This window comes from Patiria miniata, unplaced genomic scaffold (assembly GCF_015706575.1).
Source record: "Patiria miniata isolate m_02_andy unplaced genomic scaffold, ASM1570657v1 HiC_scaffold_2, whole genome shotgun sequence".
NCBI classification, from domain to species: domain Eukaryota; kingdom Metazoa; phylum Echinodermata; class Asteroidea; order Valvatida; family Asterinidae; genus Patiria; species Patiria miniata.
The window spans coordinates 7,998,165-8,022,803 of record NW_024037058.1 but is presented as its reverse complement, the minus strand read 5'-3'; the positions used below and the strand labels follow the sequence as shown (position 1 = coordinate 8,022,803).

Here is a 24,639-nt window from a genome sequence, read left to right as displayed (position 1 = left end):
TTACTAATTAGACGAAGCATTTGGTTATTAAAAACAGACAGACTCACTCATACAGATCCATTCAGCTGCGTTACTAATTAGACGATGAAGCATTTGGTTATTAAAAACAGACAGACTCACTCATACAGATCCATTCAGCTGCGTTACTAATTAGACGATGAAGCATTTGGTTATTAAAAACAGACAGACTCACTCATACAGATCCATTCAGCTGCGTTACTAATTAGACGATGAAGCATTTGGTTATTAAAAACAGACAGACTCACTCATACAGATCTATTCAGCTGCGTTACTAATTAGACAATGAAGCATTTGGTTATTAAAAACAGACAGACTCACTCATACAGATCCATTCAGCTGCGTTACTAATTAGACAATGAAGCATTTGGTTATTAAAAACAGACAGACTCACTCATACAGATCCATTCAGCTGCGTTACTAATTAGATGATGAAGCATTTGGTTATTAAAAACAGACAGACTCACTCATACAGATTCATTCAGCTGCGTTACTAATTAGACGAAGCATTGGTTATTAAAAACAGACAGACTCACTCATACAGATCCTATGAAGAACTCAACAGAGAGCCAGGACGGAAGGCTAACCAGAGTGCACTTTTTAACACCTCAATTGCTTCATGATGCCTTGAAGGATAACAACAGCAATGCTGCAATGAACGCTTGGCTACCACAAGCTAGTTATCCCTATAACAACTCTTCGACACCTCTTGCTGCAAACTCTGGTGTCCAAAAAGGACTGATAGACCATATTATTGTTTTAAAACAAGCTTTTGCAATGAAGCATTTGATTATTAAAAACAGACAGACTCACTCATACAGATCTATTCAGCTTCGTTACTAATTAGACAATGAAGCATTTGGTTATTAAAAACAGACAGACTCACTCATACAGATCTATTCAGCTGCGTTACTAATTAGACGATGAAGCATTTGGTTATTAAAAACAGACAGACTCACTCATACAGATCCATTCAGCTGCGTTACTAATTAGATGATGAAGCATTTGGTTATTAAAAACAGACAGACTCACTCATACAGATTCATTCAGCTGCGTTACTAATTAGACGATGAAGCATTTGGTTATTAAAAACAGACAGACTCACTCATACAGATCCATTCAGCTGCGTTACTTATTAGACAATGAAGTATTTGGTTATTAAAACAGACAGACTCACTCAAACAGATCTATTCAGCTGCGTTATTAATTAGATGATGAAGCATTTGGTCATTAAAAACAGACAGACTCGCTCATAAAGAACTCAACAGAGAGCCAGGACGGAAGGCTAACCAGAGTGCACATTTTAACACCTCAATTGCTTCATGATGCCTTGAAGGATAACAACAGCAATGCTGCAATGAACGCTTGGCTACCACAAGCTAGTTATCCCTATAACAACTCTTCGACACCTCTTGCTGCAAACTCTGGTGTCCAAAAAGGACTGATAGACCATATTATTGTTTTAAAACAAGCTTTTGCTCCGGGAAGCTTCCATCCTCAATTGATAAACTTACTTTGGTGATTAACCAGCATGTGGCCTGGCACATCTCATGGATGAGAATATCTCTTATTCTGGGTGTTGAGTGAGAAATATTATGAGTTCATCGGTCTGATGGAGCCATCATTTCTCTAGATTGTCTGCCACATGATACTGTGGTCTTCATTTACATTGGTGATTAACCAGCATGCAGCATGACACATCTCGTGGATGAGAATATCTCTTTTATTCTGGGTGTTGAGAGAGAATTATATATATAATGAGTGATAACACTCATCGGTCTGATTGAGCCATCATTTCTTTAGATTGTCTGCTACATGATGCCAGTATTTATTCCTTTATTATGTTATTTCTTGATCCTAAATTGTGTAAGCCAACTATTTTGCCTGCAAAGCATGACTGTTTCTCTCTTCCGAGAAATCCATGTTTGAATGTTTCTCATGCAAAAAGAGCAAACTGAAATATCTTAAAATGTCCTTCATTAAAAGAAATAATGTAAACCCCCCCCCCCCACCCTTAGCTACATTTATTTTCAAAAATCATTGCCGCAGACATTTTTCTGCCAGGCCTTTGACTTTAACAATGAATCTCTGTGCTGAGATAAAACCTGCTCTATTAATTAGGCTTGTACAACTTTGCATAAAGCTTGATGAAAATGCTATCTTTATTAGGTGTAAGGGAATTTCATATAGTTCGAGAAATATAACCTAACCAGACCGGATAAGCAGCATAAGGAAACGAGTATCTAACCGTAGAATATGGTGGTCTGTAATTTTAGAATCGAATGTATTCACCATATTCTGTCAGTACAATAATCATAATGAACTTTTTCTAGTTCCTCTATGGTATAAAAAATCATTTCTCTGTTGCAAAGCAGTCCATCACTTTGCCCGGTTTCAGAAACATTGTCACAAGCATTATATTCTCATCTGTTTGGATGCAAGCATTGTAGCATGTTGTCATATTGGGGTTTATAAGTTGTATTCTTATTGATCCATTCAGCTGCGTTACTAATTAGACGATGAAGCATTTGGTTATTAAAAACAGACAGACTCACTCATAAAGATCTCAACAGAGAGTCAGGACGGAAGGCTAACCAGAGTGCACGACTTGGAGATACTACTTTTTAACACCTCAATTGCTTCATGATGCCTTGAAGGATAACAACAGCAACGTTGCAATGAACGCTTAGCTGCCACAAGCTAGTTATCCCTATAACAACTCTTTCGACACCTCTTGCTGCAAACTCTGATGTCCAAATAGGATTAATAGACCATATGATTGTTTCAAACAAGCTTTTGCTTCCATCCTCAATTGGTAAACTTACTTTGGTGATTAACCAGCATGTGGCCTGGCACATCTCGTGGATGAGAATATCTCTTATTCTGGGTGTTGGGTGAGAAATATTATGAGTGATTACACTCATCTGTCTGATGGAGCAATCATTTCTCTACATTATCTGCCACATGATGCCATGGTCTTCCTTTACATCGGTGATTAACCAGCATGCAGCATGACACATCTCGTGAATGAGAATATCTCTTATTTTGGGTGTTGAGAGAGAAATATAACAAGTGTTTACACTCATCGGTCTGATGGAGCCATCATTTCTCTAGATTATCTGCCACATGATGCCATGGTCTTCCTTTACATCGGTGATTAACCAGCATGCAGCATGACACATCTCGTGAATGAGAATATCTCTTATTCTGGGTGTTGAGAGAGAAATATAACAAGTGATTACACTCATCGGTCTGATGAAGCCATCATTTCTTTAGATAGTCTGCCAGATGATACCAAGGTCTTCATTTACAAAGATGATTAACCAGCATGCGGTGTGGAATATCTCTTATTCTGGGTGTTGAGAGAGAAATATAACAAGTGATACACTCATTGGTCTGATGGAGCCATCATTTCTTTAGATTGTCTGCTATATGATACCAAGGTCTTGATTGACATCGGTAAATAACCAGCATGCGGCGTGGCACATCTCGTGGATGAGAATATCTCTGATTCTGGGTGTTGAGAGAGAAATATAACAAGTGATTACTCCATCGGTCTGATGAAGCCATCATTTCTTTAGATTGTCTGCTATATGATGCCAAGGTCTTGATTTACATCGGTAAATAACCAGCATGCGGCATGGCACATCTCGTGGATGAGAATATCTCTGATTCTGGGTGTTGAGAGAGAAATATAACGAGTGATTACACTCATTGGTCCGATGGAGCCATCAGTTCTCTAGATTGTCTGCCTCACAATGCCATGGTCTTGATTTACATCGGTGAATAACCAGCATGCGGCGTGGCACATCTCGTGGATGAGAATATCTCTGATTCTGGGTGTTGAGAGAGAAATATAACGAGTGATTACACTCATTGGTCCGATGGAGCCATCAGTTCTCTAGAGTGTCTGCCTCACAATGCCATGGTCTTGATTTACATCGGTGAATAACCATTATGCGGCGTGGCACATCTCGTGGATGAGAATATCTCTTATTCTGGGTGTTGAGAGAGAAATATACAAGTGATTACACTCATCTGCCTGATGGAGCCATCATTTCTTTAGATTGTCTGCCAGATGATGCCATGGTCTTGATTTACATCAGTGATGATAACCAGCATGCGGCATGACACATCTCGTGGATGAGAATATCTCTGATTCTGGGTGTTGAGAGAGAAATATAACGAGTGATTACACTCATTGGTCTGATGGAGCCATCATTTCTTTAGATTGTCTGCCAGATGATGCCATAGTCTTGATTTACATCAGTGATGATAACCAGCATGCTGCATGGCACATCTCGTGGATGAGAATATCTCTGATTCTGGGTGTTGAGAGAGAAATATACAAGTGATTACACTCATCTGCCTGATGGAGCCATCATTTCTTTAGATTGTCTGGCAGATGATGCCATGGTCTTGATTTACATTGGTGAATAACCAGCATGCGGCGTGGCACATCTCATGGATGAGAATATCTCTTATTCTGGGTGTTGTGAGAGAAATATAACAAGTGATTACACTCATTGGTCTGATGGAGCCATCATTTCTTTAGATTGTCTGCTATATGATACCAAGGTCTTGATTGACATCGGTAAATAACCAGCATGCGGCATGGCACATCTCATGGATGAGAATATCTCTTATTCTGGGTGTTGTGAGAGAAATATAACAAGTGATTACACTCATTGGTCTGATGGAGCCATCATTTCTCTAGATTGTCTTCTATATGATGCCAAGGTCTTGATTTACATCGGTAAATAACCAGCATGCGGCATGGCACATCTCGTGGATGAGAACATCTCTTATTCTGGGTGTTGAGAGAGAAATATAACAAGTGAATACACTCATCGGTCTGATGGAGCCATCATTTCTCTAGATTGTCTGCCACATGATACCGTGGTCTTCATTTACGTTACGTTACGTTTCCCTTGACTGTTGCCGTCGTTGGGGGGACCCGAGGGCAGAAGAAGCTAAAGTCCTCCTCCATGCTGGTCTGTCAGCGGCCTGCACTAGGAGTTCTGACATATTCATATTAGAACTCCTAGTGCAGTCATTTACATTGGTGATTAACCAGCATGCCGCATGACACATCTCGTGGATGAGAATATCTCTTATTCTGGGTATTGAGAGAGAAATATAATTAGTGATTACACTCATCAGTCTGATGTAGCCATCATTTCTCTAGATTGCTCTACATTATCTGGCAGATGATGTCATGGTCTTCCTTTACATCGGTGATTAAGCAGCATGCAGCATGATGCATCTCGTGGATGAGAATATCTCTAATTATTCTGGGTGTTGAGCACTAGCTATTTCAAACGCCCTAATTACTTTATTGGCAAAACATTCATGAGAAACTTCTGAAGACACTTGGCTAAGAGTGATGAGGTAAACCTTATGCCACACGAATTTAAGTCAGCAGCCATGCTGAAAAATCTTGTGGGAATGGGCGTCGTGGTGGCCTAGCTACACCAAGCGACATACTGTGAAAAGTGAACGCCTTGCTTTGGCTCACCCTAGGTATATGCAGCTGGGGGCCAAGCATCATTGCACAAACACATGTAAAAGGAATTCAAAATTTTCATCGAACGCTATATTCTTTGCGACTGCTTGCAAGATGTCCACACCTTTGTCAATCATGCATATTTGCAAGATGATATCTCCTCTTTTTGCAAAGCTGTATTTAGCTGCAAGATGCTCCTTTATTGGCAGTGGTGTATTTGCAGGCGCCTCCCCTTTTGGAAATGACACGTTTGTAGGCTCCTCATCTTTTGGCAATGGCGTAGTTGCAGGCTCCACCTCTTTTGGCAATGGTGTATTTGGAGGCTCCACCTCCTTTGGCAATGGCGTATTTGCAGGCTCCTCCTCTTTTGGCAATGGCGTATTTGCAGGCTCCTCCTCTTTTGGCAATGGTGTATTTGCAGGCTCCTCCTCTTTTGGCAATGTTGGCTCCTCATTTGGCAAAATAATTATGATATAACATAACAAGGAATATAACAATAAATGAAATTTCTACCTGGATTGTTACATAAATCTATGGTCTTGGTCAAGGTTCCATAGGAGGTATTATGATCTCAACTGTTTAAACAATATTTAGTACAGCGCCTACCTGGTATGTTACACAAATCCTTTGAAAGTAATTCTCTGCTCATTAGTGGAACCTCTGGGGTGCGCCTAAATGTACCCCCACATGATCCGATGTCAGCAAATTCCATGGGAAGTTTTAGTAGCTGAGTTCGACAAAGAAAAAAAATATATGTATATTGTACTTCCATGTGGTGGCATATCCAGCTGGGAAGGTGGCGGTATTTGGATGCATGGTGTCATAAAATATGGGACAAAAAATGAAGTTTCTACCTGGATTGTTGCATAAATTTTATGGTCTTGGTCAAGGTTCTGTAGGAGGTATCGTGCATCAGCTCCATCCTACAACAAACACTGATCTCAGCTGTTTGAACAATAATTAGTACAGCGCTTACCTGGTCTTTCACAGAAATCCTTTGAAAGCAATATTATTCTGCTCATTGTTGGAGCCTCTGGGGTGCACCTTTATAATACATCTTCACGTGATCCGATGTCAGTAAATCCCATGAGAAGTTTTGGTAGCTGAGTTGGAAAAAAAGTATATTATACTTCCTCGTTGCATGTTTGAGTGAAAAATAGGCCCTTATAGGTTTTCTCGGTCAATTCCGGCAAATGAGCAGCCAATTTAATTTTCGTGCGTTCGAATAGAAGCTATTTTGCCTCTCCAGTTGTTACTGCGTTTCAAATTCAGAATTCGGCCATTCAATTTCGTTTTGAGGCATTCAAATTCCTTTAGCACTGTGTTCAATTTAGCATATCGTCATTCTTTTTCGTGACACACAATCATCATTCAATTTAGCAAAGCTGGTTCGACTGGAGATTTTACTGATTTAATTTTTTTTTCAATTTCGTAAAGAGGCAATCAATTTCGCTTAAAGAGAATTCAAATAAGTACGACTAAAGAAATACGAATAAACAGATAAACTGTACTAGGCAACTGTTTCGTATCTTCACTTTAATTCAGGCAAACCTTGTTTTCTTTATTTATGCTTCCAGTAGACTTTACATGGGGCCAATGAGGTTTTTTCTTCTTCTTTGTTTTCTTCTTCATTCTTTTTTTTTGGGGGGGGGATCTTTATTGGTTAACTGACCAAGACCTAATTTTGTATTGTGTTTGAATGGGGTGTTTCTTTATGTTTTTCCTGGTTTTTTATTGTTTATGTTGTTTCTTCCTCAACCATCAATCTGTTGGTGTGCCAGACATCTTGGCATATATGTTTGGGTATGGTTGTACCACTGCATGCACTTCACTTGGGTGATGACATCAACGCTCTGGATGGCTGCTTGTTGAAGGAGATCGCACCTCCACTGCTGCATGTTCATTCCTGCTTGCTGGGCAGCCTGTCTGTCTCCGACATGTTGTTGCCACTCAGGTAACCCAAGGATGCGTTTAACTGCAGCCTTGAATGCAGAGTGTGCCATCTCCGTGCTGTTCAGGAATGGGGAGTAGGGAGGGAGGCGCTTCAGCTGGATCATTGGGTTGGCACCTTCAGGGAGTTTGGCTCGCACGTGAGGCCTCGCATTGTCGTATATGAGGTAAATGGGTTCGTCGTCTGGGAAAACTGCATCACACTCTTGAATTGTGTCCGCAAGAAACTCCTCGAATCTCTCTCGCGTCACAGTTTCGAATGCGATTCGGTGGTGCACCAAGCCTACTTCACTAGAAACAGCGAAGGTGACATTGCAATTTCTCCCTCGTTGTCTGTCGACGACTCGTCTTGCAGCGATCCGTCGTGGAGCTCTACCCTGGGAGCGTCGAGTCCAGACGTTATAACCTGTCTCGTCAATGAAGACTAGATGCGCCAGAACACCATGCTGCAGGAACCACTCACCATACTGGATGCGTTGATCAAGAACTTCAGGGGAATTTCTTGCATCAGGGACGTCCTCCACTAGTTTCAGTGTAATCATCATCCCATCCAAGGCCCTGGCTGTGGTGGCAGTAGAAACCTGGGGCTTCTCTGGCAGATGCTCACTCAAACTAGCCTTCATTTGTTGAAGTGTCAAGACGGGATTAGCGTCAAGGATGCCTTGCAGATGGTTTCGCATGTCATCATCCATCTTGCTGTGGGTTACTCCTCCTCTTGCCAGCGTCTCTCGCCTTCCAGTCCTCAAATATGTTGCAACAATTGATCTGGCTGTGGACTTGTTGATGTTCCAATTGACCGCAAGCTCAAGGTAGTCTTGCTCGTTTCCCTCGAAGGCCTCGATCAACCTTTCTCGATCTACCTGGGCCACTCTAGCGTAGCGACCACGAGCTGCCATTTCTAGAAATATGCGTGTAAAACTGTAGCGAAAGCTCGTCTTCGAAGTACATCGGCAAAGTGACTCAAGTGCCAAAAGTGAACCGTATTTATGCCTGCAACATTCTTAAGGGAACAAAAATTTAACAAAGCGTTTTTTAGATTGCACAAATTCCAGAAATGACTGCCCAAAAATGAATTTGAATGACTAAACACACGCCTCAAAAAGCTCCTGCGAATTTGAATGCTGCTTTGTTGAATTGTTAAATTGCATGATTATTTTGTTAAATCGAATGACGCAACAGTACATTTGACTGGTCATAAAACGAAATCGAATGACCCTTTTCAGTAGCATTTGATTTCGCGCGAAATAGAATAGCGTAGTGGTTAAATTGGCTGCTCATTTGCCGAAATTGACCGAGAAAACCTATAGTAGTAGGATGAAAATTAATAGCACAGGGAAGGCAATTACTTTCAACGTTTTGCTGGACACAGATAATTTAACTCACAGTACTTACATTATTCTTAAACACGTGTGTTGAAGATGCAAAATAACTTCTTGGCCAACTTGCAGCTCTGTTGTTCAATGTTTGCCTCTGGAAGTTTTGATAAGATTGAGTGAGAAATATAACAAGTGACTACGCTACACTTGAGTCTCTTTGCTGGTGAAAGACGGTCCTCCTCCTTTGGCAAGGAGGTTGTTGCATGATACTTGCAATGGCAGTGGCATTTGTAAGATATGCTCTTCCTTTGGCAGAATGGCACATCTCATGGATGAGTACATCTCTTATTCTGGCTGTTCAGAGAGAAATGTAATAAGTGACTATACTTTTCGTCTTTTGCTGGTGAAAGACGGTCCTCCTTTGGCAATGAGGTAGTTGCACGATGCTCCTCCTTTGGCAATGGCATTTGCAAGATGCTCCTCCTTTTGCAGAATGGCACATCTCATGGATGAGTACATCTCTTATTATAGCTGTTGAGAGAGAAATGTAATAAGTGACTATACTTTTCGTCTTTTGCTGGTGAAAGACGGTCCTCCTTTGGCAATGAGGTAGTTGCACGATGCTCCTCCTTTGGCAATGGCATTTTCAAGATGCTCCTCCTTTTGCAGAATGGCACATCTCATGGCTGAGTACATCTCTTATTATAACTGCTGAGAGGGAAATGTAATAAGTGACTAAAATACGGTTTATAAGAAGTGACTACGCTTTGGGTCTCTTTGCTGTTGAAAGACGGCCCTCCTCCTTTGGCAATGAGGTAGTTGCACGATGCTCCTCCTTTAGCAATGGCATTTGCAAGATGCTCCTCCTTTTGCAGAATGGTACATCTCATGGATGAGTACATCTCTTATTATAGCTGTTGAGAGAGAAATGTAATAAGTGACTAAACTTTCCGTCTATTGCTGGTGAAAGAGGGTCCTCCTTTGGCAACGAGTCAGTTGCACGATGCTGCTCCTTTGGCAATCGCATCTGCAAGATGCTCCTTTTGCAGAATGGCACATCTCATGGATGAGTACATCTCTGATTCTAGCTGTTGAGAGAGAAATATACCAAGTGACTACGCTTTGCATCTCCTTGCTGGTGCAAGACGGTCCTCCTCCTTTGGCAACGAGTCAGTTGTGCAATGCTCCTCCTTTGGCAATGGCAAGTGGGTCATTCTATAAATTTGGGGTCCAAAGTGTGACATTTTCCCGTCCCTGTTACCTTGGTACTTTGTAATTTGCCATTCAAGCATCATTAAGAATGACTTCAAGTGATTGTTTATTTGTTGGGTAGGTAGTTTGCTATTCACAATCACTCTTGGAGGATGACTGCATTAAGGAGTGCATCAGAATTATACAATCATAGATGTCAGATGTAACAGGGACGGGGAAAAAGTGGACCCCAAATTTATAGAATGACCCAACTGCAAGATGCTCCTTCTGCAGAATAGCACATCTCTTTATTCTAGCTGTTGAGAGAGAAATATACCAAGTGACTGCGCTTTGCATCTTCTTGCCGGTGAAAGATGATCCTCCATTGGCAATGAGTCAGTTGCAAGATGCTCCTCCTTTGGCAATGGCATTTGCAAGATGCTCCTCCTATCTGTAGAATGGCACATCTCATGGATGAGTTCATCTCTTATTCTGGCTGTTGAGACAAATATAACAAGTGACTAAACTTTGAGTCGCTTTGCTGTTGAGTGCAGTTTAGTACAATCACATATGCAAATATAAAATGAAATATTGTATTAGAATTTAGTATTTAGTATTAGAATCCATACATGTAATTGGATCACAGTTTTATCAAAATCATAGAAGTTAGTTTCATGAGTGACCTACGCTGGTGTATTAAATAAGACGCCTGCATCATGGCACATCTCATGGATGAGTACACCTCTTATTCTAGCTATCTAGAGAAATATACCAAGTGACTATGCTTTACATCTTCTTGCTGGTGCAAGACGGTCCTCCTTTGGCAATGAGTCAGTTGCATGATGCTCCTCCTTTGGCAATTGCATTTGCAAGATGCTCCTTCTGCAGAATGGCGCATCTCGTGGATGAGAAAAATATAACAATTTATAACACTAGGTTTCACACGTAACTGGGACACCACAAGACACCATCTTAAGTGTGAAATATAACAAATGGTCATATATTTTTTTGTTTCTCAGCATTGCTGTCTTGTTGTTTTCTTATCCTTTCATTTACTGGACAGAATTTTTAAAATACCAAGGAAAAGTAAACAATGTGACCATTGAAGACATTTACACACAGCAGAATTGGTTTAACACGTAACAGGGCCACGGGGATGTACACAAAATGTCACCATAATAAACCATAATATTGGGGAACATTCATCACATCTTAACATTTATTTCTTTAAAAATTGTATATCATGTTGAAACCGAGTTGGCACATCCACCATTTTGACCTGAAAAATGGCATAGTTTTACCTTTTGAGGAGGCAAAATGTTAATATTTTAAGACTGTACATTTTGTCCCACTTTTTAGCCAAAAATATGAGAATTTTACATTTCCTATTTAGTTAAATTTAAAAAAAAATACAATATTTCCTATTGGACCCCTAATTTATAGAAGACCCATTTGCTAGATGATGATTCTCCTTTGGCAATTTGCAGAGGATGCTCCTCCTGCTTTGGCAATGACGTATATGGAAGACGTTCCTGCTCATTTGGCTATGTCATATTTGCAGGACGCTCTTCCTATATAGACAATTTACCTTGGAAGAGGCTTCTCATCCTTTTTGGAATGACAAGTTTGTAAAAGTTTGTCTTTCGTCCTTTAATAACCGTGCAGTTGATTAGTAATTGCTACTAAATGAAACGTCTGCCTTGCAATTGTTTCTTGCATCCCCATAAATATGATCACAGTCTGTAGACTTGACCACTTTTTTGAACTGTACAAACTTAGTTCATTTCAATTTTTTCTCAACTTTCATGTTTTTTTTTCATGAGAGACACTTGTGGTGCTTTCTCACTTGTTTCTTTTTTTTCTTTCTTCTCTCTTTTTTTCCTGTGTTCCTCTTTGCCTTCATATCAAGGAACGTGGATGTTTTAGACCTGCAGTTTAATGACAAACTCTGGTGAATTCAGTATATTTATGCTGAGTACATAGCAATGGAAAAGCACACTAAAATGCTAATATGTGTTCCATCCTCAAAAGAAAACCTTAAGTTCCGGTACATGTGTATTGGCTCAGGGATTGATGTTTTTGTTTTTTTTGACAATTTGAAACTGAACAGAATTATCTCCAAAGTCAAAGACTTTCGTTGCAGTAGACATACATGTTTCCTCATAATTACACTTAATTGTACTAAATCGGTATTCAAGCTTCAGCAATCTTGTACAAGCCTTACCCAGTGTTCATCATGTGTGGCTGTTTATCATTTTTTGTACATTCCTTCGCTTTGATAACATATTAACTGATATCACTTTAGCTGATGGTCATTTTCTCAACAACAAAAATGAATCGGGAAGGACTTATATGTGCCCTTCAGTGGCAGATCCAGCATATTCAGAAGGTGGGGCACAGAAAGTGGAAGCGAAATTCAAACACACAAGTGCGGCATATATTTGCTTATGTGGGTGAAAATTTCTGTCTTTGAAGTGAATTGATAATAACCACTTGACGGTACAAGAAATTTGGGAAAGACGTAGGCCTACCTCTTCAAAAAACAGAGAGCTGTGATAATTGGAGAGGGGGTTGCTGGCTGTGCCCACTCTGGATCCGCTATACTGCCTTTTTATCATTTTGCTTCATTCCAATATCCCCCTCCCCTTTAAAAAAATAATTATAATAATAAATTAATTAATTAAAAATAAAAAAGTTTTGAACCTAACGATGTTGGTTCTTTACAAGCATTATTTTATCACATACGCTGCCATACTTCCAAATGACTTTTGTACAAACTTATCCGCTGTGACACTTGGTTTATGAAAAATTAATGTACTTGATACATTGAAAATCGTAGAACCTGGATCTTTTGTTGCATAGCAAAGAAAAGCCCTAAAGGTTTACTTTTTTGTGAACATATACAGCTTGTGTTACCTTCACGCTCACAAACTTGTATACGAATCAATCTGCCATTTGGTTCAAGTTTATATACATGCATATCGCTACTGTGTTCTTGTGTACACGATTAAGTTACATTTTGGGCAGTCAGTGTTTATGCATTGATATGTTTAGATAAATTTTGACCTTACAGACTTGTAACTACGTGCATGCAGTATTGCACTTTTTGTGGGTATGATGGAGTATATGAAGAGTTTATTTCTAAAATGGGATATATCAATTTAAAAAAGGTTAAACTTTTTCACAGTTGCAAATCTTTTAAGAAATAAAAAATGACAAAACACCTGTTTCTAAACTTATTTTTTTGCTTTATTGTATGCTTAAGAAGTGTTCAAGTATATAACAACTGTCGAAATTTACTTTGGGCAGACTGGACAGAGTGGGATTCAAAAAGTGAACAAAATGGCATATATCGCATTTAACTTTTGGACATAAACTCTTCATATTATCTCCGTTGTCAAAAGGCTTTTAGGATATTTTCAATTTGCTCTTTTTGCAGCTTGTATTGATGGAGTGCACACCCAGTGGAAGATCTTCATTTATCTGCCGAACGAGGACTCCGATCCACTAGAGAGACATACAATGTATGTACCATTATATGCCCTCCCCCCAAGAACATTCTCCTGCCAAATATGTATGTATTCACTACATTTCTGTACATTTTCTTGTCAAAGTGGTTTTTATTTGGAGCCCTGCATAACTACAGTGCGTCCCAAAATATTTTTTGTGCGAGTCTTTACGTCAGCATGGAAACACATACTACATACCATTTTAAAGCTTGGAAACTGAACTTTATCCCTGGTGAGTATTGGGTATAAAGAGTTTTAAAAAATAATTTGTGTTCAAATAAAAAGGCATGTTTAAAAACAAACTCAACTGATTTCAAGGACAATCGATGATGCGGTACATCAGATGCAAACTCGAGTCACACTTTGAGCGCGCTTTTTGAATAGGTACATACATTTTCAATATGTTTAAGCTGTAGTCAACGTGGATCAAAAAGAATGGGGAACACAGAAAGTACATGGCAACAAGATAGTCGCATTTTGAACAAGATGAACCATTTCCACATTTATAATACAAAGAAAAAGGGGAACTATAGTGCATGCCTTCTGATGTCAAATGTGGTGTCCCTTCCCAAGCCCCCCCCCCCCTATTAAATTTTTATGGGACATTCAAATACTGAATTAGTCACTTGAATTGTTTTATCTTCACTTTTTTTTTTTAGCACTTGAAGGATAGTCTGTATGTTGTTTGCTTGACTGACTGAATCAATTGTTTTTGTCTTCCGCTTCTTTTTTATATATCAAAAGGGCAGGAAAGACGAACTTCACTACCAAGTCCCAGTGTGTCATCTGCAACAGTCTTAATTTATCACCTCAGCTGCAGCCAATTTGATGATTCATGTGTAACCAGGTCGGGTTTCAGTACTTACTTTTTACCCGACAGGTTCCTTACTCCAGCATTCATTTCATAACTTTTGTAACTTCGTGTTTGTGTCGATGCACATGTGAGCAGCCATTGCGAATTTGTGATCATGCTTTTTGCCTAGCCTAGCACCCTCTCGCGGCCAACTAAACTTTTTTTTGCACAGCGCGCGCCGCCTAGAATTTTGCTAAACTATGCAATGGGCGTAGCGAGCAGGCGAGTTTTGCATTCCACCGCGCTTTGTTTAAGAGAAATAGCAGACATTCCGGGCGTTTCGGTTAGTTTTCTTGTAAGGCTAGCTGCGAAATAACTTTGATTTGTTGTTGCGTTCAAACCATCATTTTGCGAGCTCTTGCACTCTCCCTTATATCTGCAAATTTTGAGTGAGGCTCCCTGATAGCAGTTTCGTCTATTTTAACTGCTGATCTTCGATTTTGACATCGGACACGGAGAAGGCATGAACGTAGACCATCCCAAGTGGTGAGTAAATTCCTTGTCTGATATTTCACTTTTTATGCCTAAAACCTTTTTATGCCTAAAACCTTTTTATGCCTGAATCTTTTTATGCCATCATTTATGCAACATTCTGGTCTTTTGTATGCTTTGTTTATTGCCAGAAATTAAGGCCGTCAAAACGGACACGGCCGGAAATTTGCCTTGCGATCACGACTGATTAATAACTTTAGAAATAAATCTGTTGTCGTGATTTGCAAGTATTTTTGAGAATCAGGTTTTTCCCTAATGATTCTCTATTTAATTTTTGCATGAGTGGCATGACAACAAGGATTTCCGTTGACTGTATTTTATGCTTAATAGAACATTTCTTTAAACACAATTTCCTACTATTTTAATATTTTTTCGGCAATTCCGGAAAACAATGTTATCAGGTACTTTATTTTTGTGAATCTCCATTTTTCCTTTTGAAACAAAAACAAATTGGTAACTTCTGAGCAACACAAGTATGCAAACTTTAACTTAAATTTTAGTGTTGCTATAATATTTATGTTCACATTTATCATTTGAAATAGACTTTCCCAAATTTCTTTAAATTAAATATCGTTAATAATGTATTCTGATCTGGAAGTTATTCCCATAATTCATTAGTCATTTATTGTTTTTATGCATTTCAGATACTATCCTTGGAGTGACTTCATTAGCCAATTTCCCTTTTTGACTGTCGTTTGATATACCCAAAGTTCATATATATACTGTAATTCTTTTGTAAAATCCTAATAATTTGTATATATATTGTCTCATATTTGTGCTGTAAATAAAACATTTGATGTTATTGAGACAAACAGAAAACTTCGCTCCACCCAAATTATTTTTTAGTGGAACCACTCGGTTGTAAGGAGAGTGCCGCATTTTAAAACTAATAAATCCCACTCTCCCCGGTTACACATGTATTAATTATATATTTATATTTGTAAGTTTTTTATATGATTATGTTACTTTGGCCAGATTATGTTACAGAAAAAATTACTATACCGTATTTATTTAATTTCTAGACTTATGTACTCAATTTTTATAATTTATATGTGAATGATAACTTTTGAATCTTTGTCGTTTGTTCTAACTTGAGATTAAAAAAAAGTCCATTATCAATTCCACTTACTGTTATGTCAAACAATAAACCAACTGTAATTTAAAAAAAATAAGAAAGCTGTGGAATATCCTTTACCAGTTGTCATGTTCCATAAATAATTGAAATATTGTGCACCTCCCCCCCCCCCCCCCCCCCCCCCCCCCCCGGATCTTCATTTCCATATTGGTCGATTTTCCTCAAGTTTTCCTTGCTTTAATAAGGTCTTTGGTCTGTGTACATGTTAACTTCAACAGTTTAATCCCCTTTGAAAAAAAATCTTGCATCTACCGCTATAACCACTTGCATGTTCATGTACATGTATGTATGCCCATAAATCCAGCACATTTAATGTACAAACAAGATACATACACTATAAATTATCACAACAGCTACTACATCTTTGATTCAATTTTAGTTTATTCCTTTTATCATATTTCATCATTGTTTTGCCTTCCATAAAATGATTGAAGACCATTTTCTTTTTTATATTATACAACGCCCAAATAAACTCCTGTATTCTGATTGCTTGGTCATGTGCAGTTGTGCACTTAATAACTTGGCCCAAGAAGTTTACAAGTTACCAATCAGATGACAAGAGTTACTTTATTCAAGCATTGTATAAAACAATGTTTCAAATTCTAAGTGGAAAAAATAATTTCTTGAGGTGACCGATTGAACGTGCTATTCCACTCAGCTTTGCCTCGTGCAATGGAACATTTGATGTCAGCTCAAGCAATTATTCCTGCCATGGTACCCATAAACATTCGTTGTTTGTATAACGTGCAACAGATACAATATATCACATGTACAATATGAACTGAAAAATCCCATAACATTTCATTTCTTGAGTAATACTGTGTAAAATGTCATTCCAACCCACCACCATTTAAGGCACAGTACTGTTTGCATGTAATAAGTGGTACATAATCAACATAAGCACACATTGCATAACTACAGTCAAATTCAATATTTAATGTTAAATTAATTAATGTAAGTTTACCAGATTTCTATCCGAAATCGTATTTCAAGCAGAAACTGGCCATGAAGAATCACAACATGGAGAATTTAGGTAAGTAAGTAAATATAGAGTTGCTTAGAGTTTAGGCACTCTCCTGAAGACAGAGAATACTGACCGGAACGTCGAGTTTATACCTCTGGTTCTTTTCATAAACATTCTCTTAGTTTGAGAAATTATTCCCACATGGTGTTTTTGTTAACCTTTCATTATTAATATCTCCACCATGCACAGCCACAAATCTTATTTAAGTAAATATGCACATTCTATGACGGCGTGTCAAAGTATTGTGTGCTTTTTCATGTGCATTTAACAGCCAAGGTGTAATAAAAATAAAGTTGTTAAGCCATGTAATATGTAAAGTTACATTGATGACCTTTTGATTTACATTTCTTTCAGCCCCCAAATGACTTTGCAAGGCTCATTGCTTTATACATGTATGAAGACAAATTTCAAATTGGAATTGAAACTGGGGCTCTCAGTGCTAAGCCACTGTTTGACACTGTTGCCCTTTTCTTTTTAAACCCACTCCACAAAAGACATCACTGATGACCTTGGTTTAAGTGCCATTTTGAAATTTTCAATAAGGCCTATCAAATTATATCATGCACAGTCACCTGTACAATAAGGCATTCATTACCTGATCTTTCTAAATCCAGCACCTTTGTTGGATTTTAATTGATTCAGGACTGCATAGATTACTGTATTTTTGCTCCAAGTCTTTGGCATCCCATTTCTATTAAATTCCAACAAACACAGTGTTTATTTACAGCATATTGTAATTTTAAAGATTGAGAACGGTTGCCAACAAAATATCTTTGTGAGTTAAACATCGAAAACATTAAGCATGGCTAAGAATGTGCCGAACGTAAAATAAAATTTATTTAAAGAAAGGATGTTACAGTTCACCCAAATCGTAGTTTTAGGCATTGATAATGTAATTGTAAGACACTACTGTATTTGTAAACTATAAAGTTATTTTAATATAGACAATGTTCAACAACATTAAATAAATACAATGAATTTAGAGAAAATAATGAAGTTGGAATGAAGATAAGGATTGTTCCAAAAAGCTTCAGATAGAATGACTTGCTGTCATTTCAAGAAAATTACTCAACATCAAAAATGAAACCATTTACTGCCAGATTACAATTTTTATGTAAACATGTATTAATTACAGAACAATAAGTCTGTAATGAGCTGGAATAATGTGTGGAAACGGGAATGTGGAATGTACAGCCACATCTTTCTGATGCTCAAATCAGTGCTAGTTTGATCAGCTGAAATGTGACAAATTTCTGACAAAGGAATTATGCACAGTTTTTCAGTGTTCCATTTAAAGAAAATAAAGTATTTACTAGCCTTCGCCAATGTTAGTTCATAAAATAATGATAAATGCAGAAATGTTGGAATCAAAGACAAAATGGTGCTTTACAGGTATAATAAGAATTTTGTAATAGAACCAATATACATGTACATGTACCCAATAACACAAGGCATGCAGAATAAATTTCATAATGTGCAAAATAAATTAATTTCAAATTCTACAAGTACACACAACAGCTGACAATATTATAACACATAAATGGCAAACTAAAGCTAGGCTGCTGGGCAAGTGAACAGCGCCCTCACACGTGCTGAATGACATGCGATTCACCATCGGCGCCGAATTTTCCTCCGTTGTCAAGTTCAGTGGCCATGGTCTCCAGCTCCTGGAGTGTACGGGTAGAACGCTCGTACTTGTGCGCAACGAGCCGACGGTAGAAGTGCACAGCGAAGACGCAGAGGATAAAGAGCACGGGCGTGGCGATGGCCGTGGACGCGATGGCCGCATATTGGTAGTTATGGAACTTGACCCAGCAGAGCAAGATGATGTCCATCAGAAAGAAGATTACGCCCAGGATTGTGGAGAAACCCCAGGCCATCTCGATGTAGCAGTGCAGCGAGTCGTGCGGCGACTCGTTCACGGCATTGACGTTGTGGACGTTGCTGACGGCTTCGATGTTTGGCAGGATGCAGGTGCTGATCAGCAGGGCAAACATGTGGACGACGACCAGAAGCGTCGTGCAAACGCTGAATGCAATCATCAACCCCTCTGGAATGCCGGTCTCGGCAAACTGAATCTCAACCAAAGCAACCTGGAAGAAAAATCAAGAATTACTTAAATCACAAAAAAGATCAATAAAAAAAGGGCAATAAAAACAGATCATGATTGATTCAATTTGAGAATGAACCAAGTCTTTCATTCCCACCATTGATGAAGTTGTTATAATGTTTAAAAGATATATGTTAAATGTAATCATAATTTTCATGTGAATCTGCATTTTTCTTGTGAAAATCTTTGCATCAACTAGATTGAGCATGTTGGGAATGTTTCTCAGTCTAAACTTAGGTTTTTTTCTCCCAACTTATTTGCAACGACTGAGTAGCTTGAGTAACTCCAGCTGACATGCTCATATTCATTCTACATGTGAATGCATATGAGCGTGTCAGCTGGAGTTACTCAAGCTATGACTGAGCGTCATTGCAATTCTACCCGGAAGCAAACATATAGGCCAAGTCATTACTACATTTTTAAAAAATAAAATCTTTAAAAATATATATATATATTACCATCGCAAAACCTGCCAGTAATGCCGATGTCCTGTTGGAAGCCTTGAGCTTGGCCCGGCTAAGATACAGCCGCCGCCAGGACAGCGCCTGGACCGAGTGTTGGTTTGACATCTCGGTCACATAGGAGCGGTAAACCCAGTCCGAGTAGCTGCTGTTGGGCTGAATCTTGGCGGGTTGTTGTGGGGCCGTGGCGGGGAAATGCACCGTTGAGCGCCGCTCGTTGTCAGACTCGGTCTCCGGAACCGAGTCAACACGTAACCACCGAGCCGCCAGGGCGACTAAATGTTTTCCTGTAGTAACAACGGCTGACCTGAATCCTACGGTCTGTTGACTTTATCAGATGGTGTCGGTTTCAGTTTACTGACGCCGATTTTTATCTTTTATGACAAATGAAGTTGAACCAAACCCACTTTTCGCAGACTAAACAGTACGTGTATCACGCAACATTTTGGCTATCTCGTTCCCAGTACAATTTAAAACGTCCCTCAGTATTAATCACACAATTTGGGTAAAACGTGACCTATTTTCTATGTTTAATGATAAAAAAAAAAAATTCGCTTTGAAAATGCTGTTCTCTGAAGAAGGAAAACTAAATATAAATGTGCCAGATTTTCAAGACACGTAACGCTGATTTTTCAATTTTTTTATTTTGAGTACGAAGCAAAAGTTCAAGGTAAAGTCTGAGTCCTAATTCAAATGTGCATGGTTTTGCGATGCAAGGTCGATAGGGTACAGACTAATGTCAAAGAAAACCTTCTTTTGAACAAACTGTTCCATTCAAGGAAATGGTGTCGGCTAATAATCGTTGAGCGTTCATTGGATAGAATACGTTCGCTGGTGACCCGGGGTAAATATTTCTGTGCGCGTTTACGGTGACTGATACCCAGAACCACTCTTGATAAAGAGCTGTGGGTACGAGCGTGAAGGGCACCGTGTGGTCTACGTGACCGACCGTGCTCGGTTGTGTTTTTTTGTCTCAAATACTCAACTTGTTTCTCAGCTTTATGAAAAGATGAACTAAAAATGGCGTCGTCAAAAGACTCCGGAAGAAGTTTGGTACGTTTTGAGTAGAAATTGCAACTTCTAATGTGTCATTATGGCTTACAAACACTGTTTGATGGTGGTGGTTTTGGTGAATGAAGTTGACAGCAAAAAATGCGCACAAAGTCACGGATAACCTGCCCAGTTTCCGGACATGTTGCATAACTTGGTTTCTAAATTTTCTATTTCTTGAAATGACAATTATTCTCAATAGTGCATTAAGGTAGCGTAGGAAAGAATGTAGACGTTTTGTTTGTATGTGGGGACCCCTGAACACTTTTTTCGCTGTTGCTGTTTTAAATTTTTACACAAGTTGACTGTCGCGTCATCGGACATCGCGTAGTGCGCACTAGGGCCTAACCCCATACCAATTTACAAAATACTGGACTACCTCAGAGGCTCCGTATTATCAGCCACACATGCTACATATGGCCTGTGCGTTGATAGTCCCCTTGCTAGGCCGCCGAAAATCAATTTAAGATCGAAATTTAGCCTACTACACAAGTTCAAGTTGTTTGAATTTTTGTTCAAACTTCAATTCAGACTCAGAGATTTTTTATACGCCTATTGATTTCTGTCCCATCATGCCCATTTTAAGATTGGATTAGTAGGCTTCCAAGTCGCCCTGTTTAATAGCCCAGGTTGGTCTCCGTTGTGTACACGCAACGGAGTCCAGGGTATGAATTTCTCCTGCCAAAGCGAAAAAAATTATAACACATTTTTCGCATACTTTTTACCTGACGGAGGAAGCTGAAATTCACTTACATATTCCTTGTGTCCAGAATTGTGCCTGCGCTGGGTTTAGAAAAGGCAAATATGTCTGCTGGCGGCATGTTTACCGAAAATAAACCCCATTTCCACGCTTTCCTTGCAAACATTTTCAGTACGAACTCTCCGTGTGAAGATTACGCGCGCGTGCACGCACACCTAGCACGCTGCCGCCATGGCAGCAAATGGCACGCGCATGTACGTCTTCATGCGGAGAGTTCCTACTGAAAATGCTTTCAACGAAAGCGTAGAACTTACGGTTTATTTTCGGTAAACATGCCGCCCACAGACATATTTGCCTTTTCTAAACCCAGCACAGGCACAATTCTGGACACAAGGAATATGTAAGCGAAATTTCAGCTTCCTCCGTCAGGTAAAAATATTTCAAAAATGTGTTTTAATTTTTTTCACTATGGTGGTAGAATTTATACCCTGGACGTCAGTCGTAATGCAATGAAGACGTCGTCCAACCTGGGCTAAGTGTTTGAGTTCACTTTATTTATCATGGCCATCTTAATTTGGGTTTGTCTTGTTCATGTTTTTATCTTTTTATACCTGTTCCACTTGCACTAGTAATATTAAACTGAGTTTCACTGTCCTATTCTCTGTACTGTATTTTGTTGTATGAAATCTTGGCCAAATAAAAAATAATAATATTTTTTTTTTGTCACTTGAAGTTGAAAATAATCCCAGCTATAGTATGACTGCTAAATAGTAAAAAAAAAAACCCATTGAATTCTGTACCGTCAGAGCTCTAGTTATCTAGTAATCATTAACCATTTTGCGGATACCGCCATCTTGCTTGAAATCGTGATTGTGCAATTGCTCCGGGAGGGGGGGGGGACACGAATGTCGGTCACTTTGGCACCTAGCCAACTTGGCACCTTGCCAACTCGGCACCCAAATGTTGCCTCTTTCTCACGATTTCCAACTCGGCACCTTACCAACTCGGCACCTGACCTCCTGAAACCATGATCCGTCCCTAAATAATCAGTTATTCATGTAAAAAAAAATTTTTTTAAACAGGATTCCCGCTACACACAACGTACATGCATACGCGTAATCCGCTGTTTCCGCACTTTTTTTATTAGAAAAAGAAGAGTACTTGACAAGTACATGTATACATCTTCTATTAGATGAACAATGATTTGATTTAGAAACATTTCGAATTTTGTTTGAAAATACTTTATGTGAGCAGTATCGATACAATGTGCATTCTTTCCTATCGGAGGTGCCGAGTTCGTCAGGTGCCGAGTTTGTAAGGTGCCGCGTCTGCTATGTGGCGAGTTGGTTTTTGTACAGTTACCAAGTTGGTGGGTGCCGAGGTGGCTGGATACCGGTGGCACACGTGACCCACACTGAAAATCCGTACGTAAAAAAGGCATGAGGAAGGCCAGAGCTGTTCTGCAAAAAATTCTAATTTTTCATTTGAAAAGAATACAATTTGGATACAGAGGTTTAAAAACTGATAAATGGGACATTGAGCTGTCCAAGGTGCTTCAAATAGTAGGAATTTAAAACCTATACATGTAGTTTTGCAATATGTTATGTGAAATTCTGTAACTGAGACATTGAAAAAATGCTTACAACCTTCATAAAAATAGTTTTTGGGTTTTTTTTAACAATTTTTTAACGAATTTCAAGTGTAAAGTGCAGATTTTAGATAACTGAAATCTGATCCCTAAGAATCTGAATTGTATTGACGTTGCATTGTGAAAACCTTGTTTCAGCGTGTGAAAGCGAGGCGTCATTACAATGAAGGGGAACATCAGGATGACGAGATCGAAGGCAAGAGAACCTGGAATCTGGAGAAGAAAATCAATGATGAGAAGTTCACTTCCAAGTGGGTGAAGGTCATGAACGGAGAAGGTTTGTTGGTTGGAATAGTCTGAAATACTTGGGAACTCTCATGTCTCTGTATTTGATGCTTGCATGAATTCTTTTTGCTATTACAGGTTGTCCTACAAAAAAGCTAACGGTTGAATCGGGCATGTTTTCTGAAAAGTGGGGGTAGTATTTAAAATCACGTCTAATGTATTGCTGAGTAGAATAATTGGTCTTCCAAATGCTTTTTAGTTGGTTTCATTAGGATGTTCAATATATATAGCAATCACTACATGGGGCATGAAAAACCATTTGGGCCACTTTATTTTATTTATCAAGTTTACAGTTTGAAGCCGGTAGAATAAGTGGCACGTTACTCGTGAACAAAGGAAGTAAATCCTTTGTGTGTTTCTCTAACTGCACTTTCTCACCATCAAGGAAAGTGGCTCAAGATAATTTTCAATCGAGTTCGATGAAGCATAGCGTTTATTCCAATGCATCGATTTGAATGAAATAAAGTTTGTATGGTAGATTGGTTATTTGACTTTAAGAGGTGATTTTAAAATATTCCACAACCGTATGCAATATACCTTTATTAGTTGGTTTTCAAAAATTGACTGTTGGGTTTTTGTGGGACAACCTGTACTCGATTTCACTCTGAAAAATAGATTTGTTTTTCCATTTCTGCTTTCCTAGCAATATAATAGTTGTACAGTTTTGAACATTTTTAGTTATTGCATTATTTCTTTACCAAATCCAACTTGTTTGCAGCCCAGAAAATACTTCGACTCTCACAGGGTGGATTCATTTGTGAGCAAAATGAAAGACGCCAAAAATCAGAAAAAATGTTTGGAGGTTTTTTGGAGACGAAAAGTTTGAGTTTTGTAAGACAAAACATACAAAATGAAAATTTGTTGGAAGAATTTTTTTTCACTACTGAATGGTCTATTTTTGTGAAAATGGTGGACTGTATTAGTCTAGTCTTAAGCTTTAAATTAAGTCATGTGGCTGCAATTTAACTAATTACTTTTTGGCAATTAAGCAATTAAATTACTTGCTGGGTTTTTTGTGTGAAAATTGATTGTTTCTGTTTGACAGATTTCACCATGAAGTTTTTGCAAGAAGGGGGCTTTGATACTCCAATGTTGTTCAAGAGCACTGAGGGACTTGGTATCAAGTAAGTTAGTTGCTTTAACGGCATGTAGGATCTTTTGCAGTTGCCCAAAACATTACATTCAAAATTATTATCAAAAATCTTATTTAGGTTTTGCTGTTAACACCCCGTGAAATTATCACGTCTGGCTTGCTGGCATTTAGAAGAAATCAAGAAATGTGGTGATTTCCAACGATCAGTCAATTTATTTATTTTTATTAGAGTAAAGAATTATGTTTTGTGATCAAAAGGTTGTGTATGGTTATTCACTGTTTTCCAAAAAAACCTGTA

General features: G+C 38.7%; 2 protein-coding genes across 4 annotated transcripts in view; one reads left to right on the top strand and one right to left on the bottom strand.

The window, feature by feature from the left end:
* The first annotated feature begins 10,551 nt into the window (after window positions 1-10,551).
* LOC119726268 (lysine-specific demethylase 2B-like) overlaps window positions 10,552-24,639 on the top strand; it is a 32,476-nt gene continuing 18,388 nt past the window's right edge. Inside the window, exons 1-4 of one of the 3 annotated variants that reach the window (XM_038197898.1) lie at window positions 10,552-13,505; window positions 14,235-14,337; window positions 23,102-23,240; window positions 24,294-24,372. In XM_038197898.1, the coding sequence (XP_038053826.1) occupies window positions 14,326-14,337; window positions 23,102-23,240; window positions 24,294-24,372 (230 nt within the window). In that variant the 5' untranslated portion in view covers window positions 10,552-13,505; window positions 14,235-14,325. Of the gene's footprint in view, window positions 13,506-13,537; window positions 13,556-14,234; window positions 14,338-20,585; window positions 20,619-23,101; window positions 23,241-24,293; window positions 24,373-24,639 lie in introns of those variants that run through there. The other 2 variants (XM_038197899.1, XM_038197897.1) reach the window with 2 other exon arrangements.
* LOC119726270 (protein orai-2-like) lies at window positions 16,334-20,627 on the bottom strand. The gene is made up of 2 exons (XM_038197900.1): window positions 19,563-20,627; window positions 16,334-19,087 (listed from the first exon to the last, which is right to left on the bottom strand). Exons 1-2 carry the CDS (start codon window positions 19,671-19,673, stop codon window positions 18,578-18,580), a joined length of 621 nt encoding a protein of 206 aa, XP_038053828.1. The 5' UTR covers window positions 19,674-20,627; the 3' UTR covers window positions 16,334-18,577.

What these genes read in the sequence shown, in the direction of transcription:
- LOC119726270 (XM_038197900.1), bottom strand. Translation starts at nt 19,673, where the DNA reads ATGTCAAACCAACACTCGGTCCAGGCGCTGTCCTGGCGGCGGCTGTAT. An exon ending in TACTGGCAGGTTTTGCGATG is followed by an intron (nt 19,088 to 19,562) that starts GTAATATATATA and finishes TTTTTCTTCCAG; the next exon opens with GTTGCTTTGGTTGAGATTCA.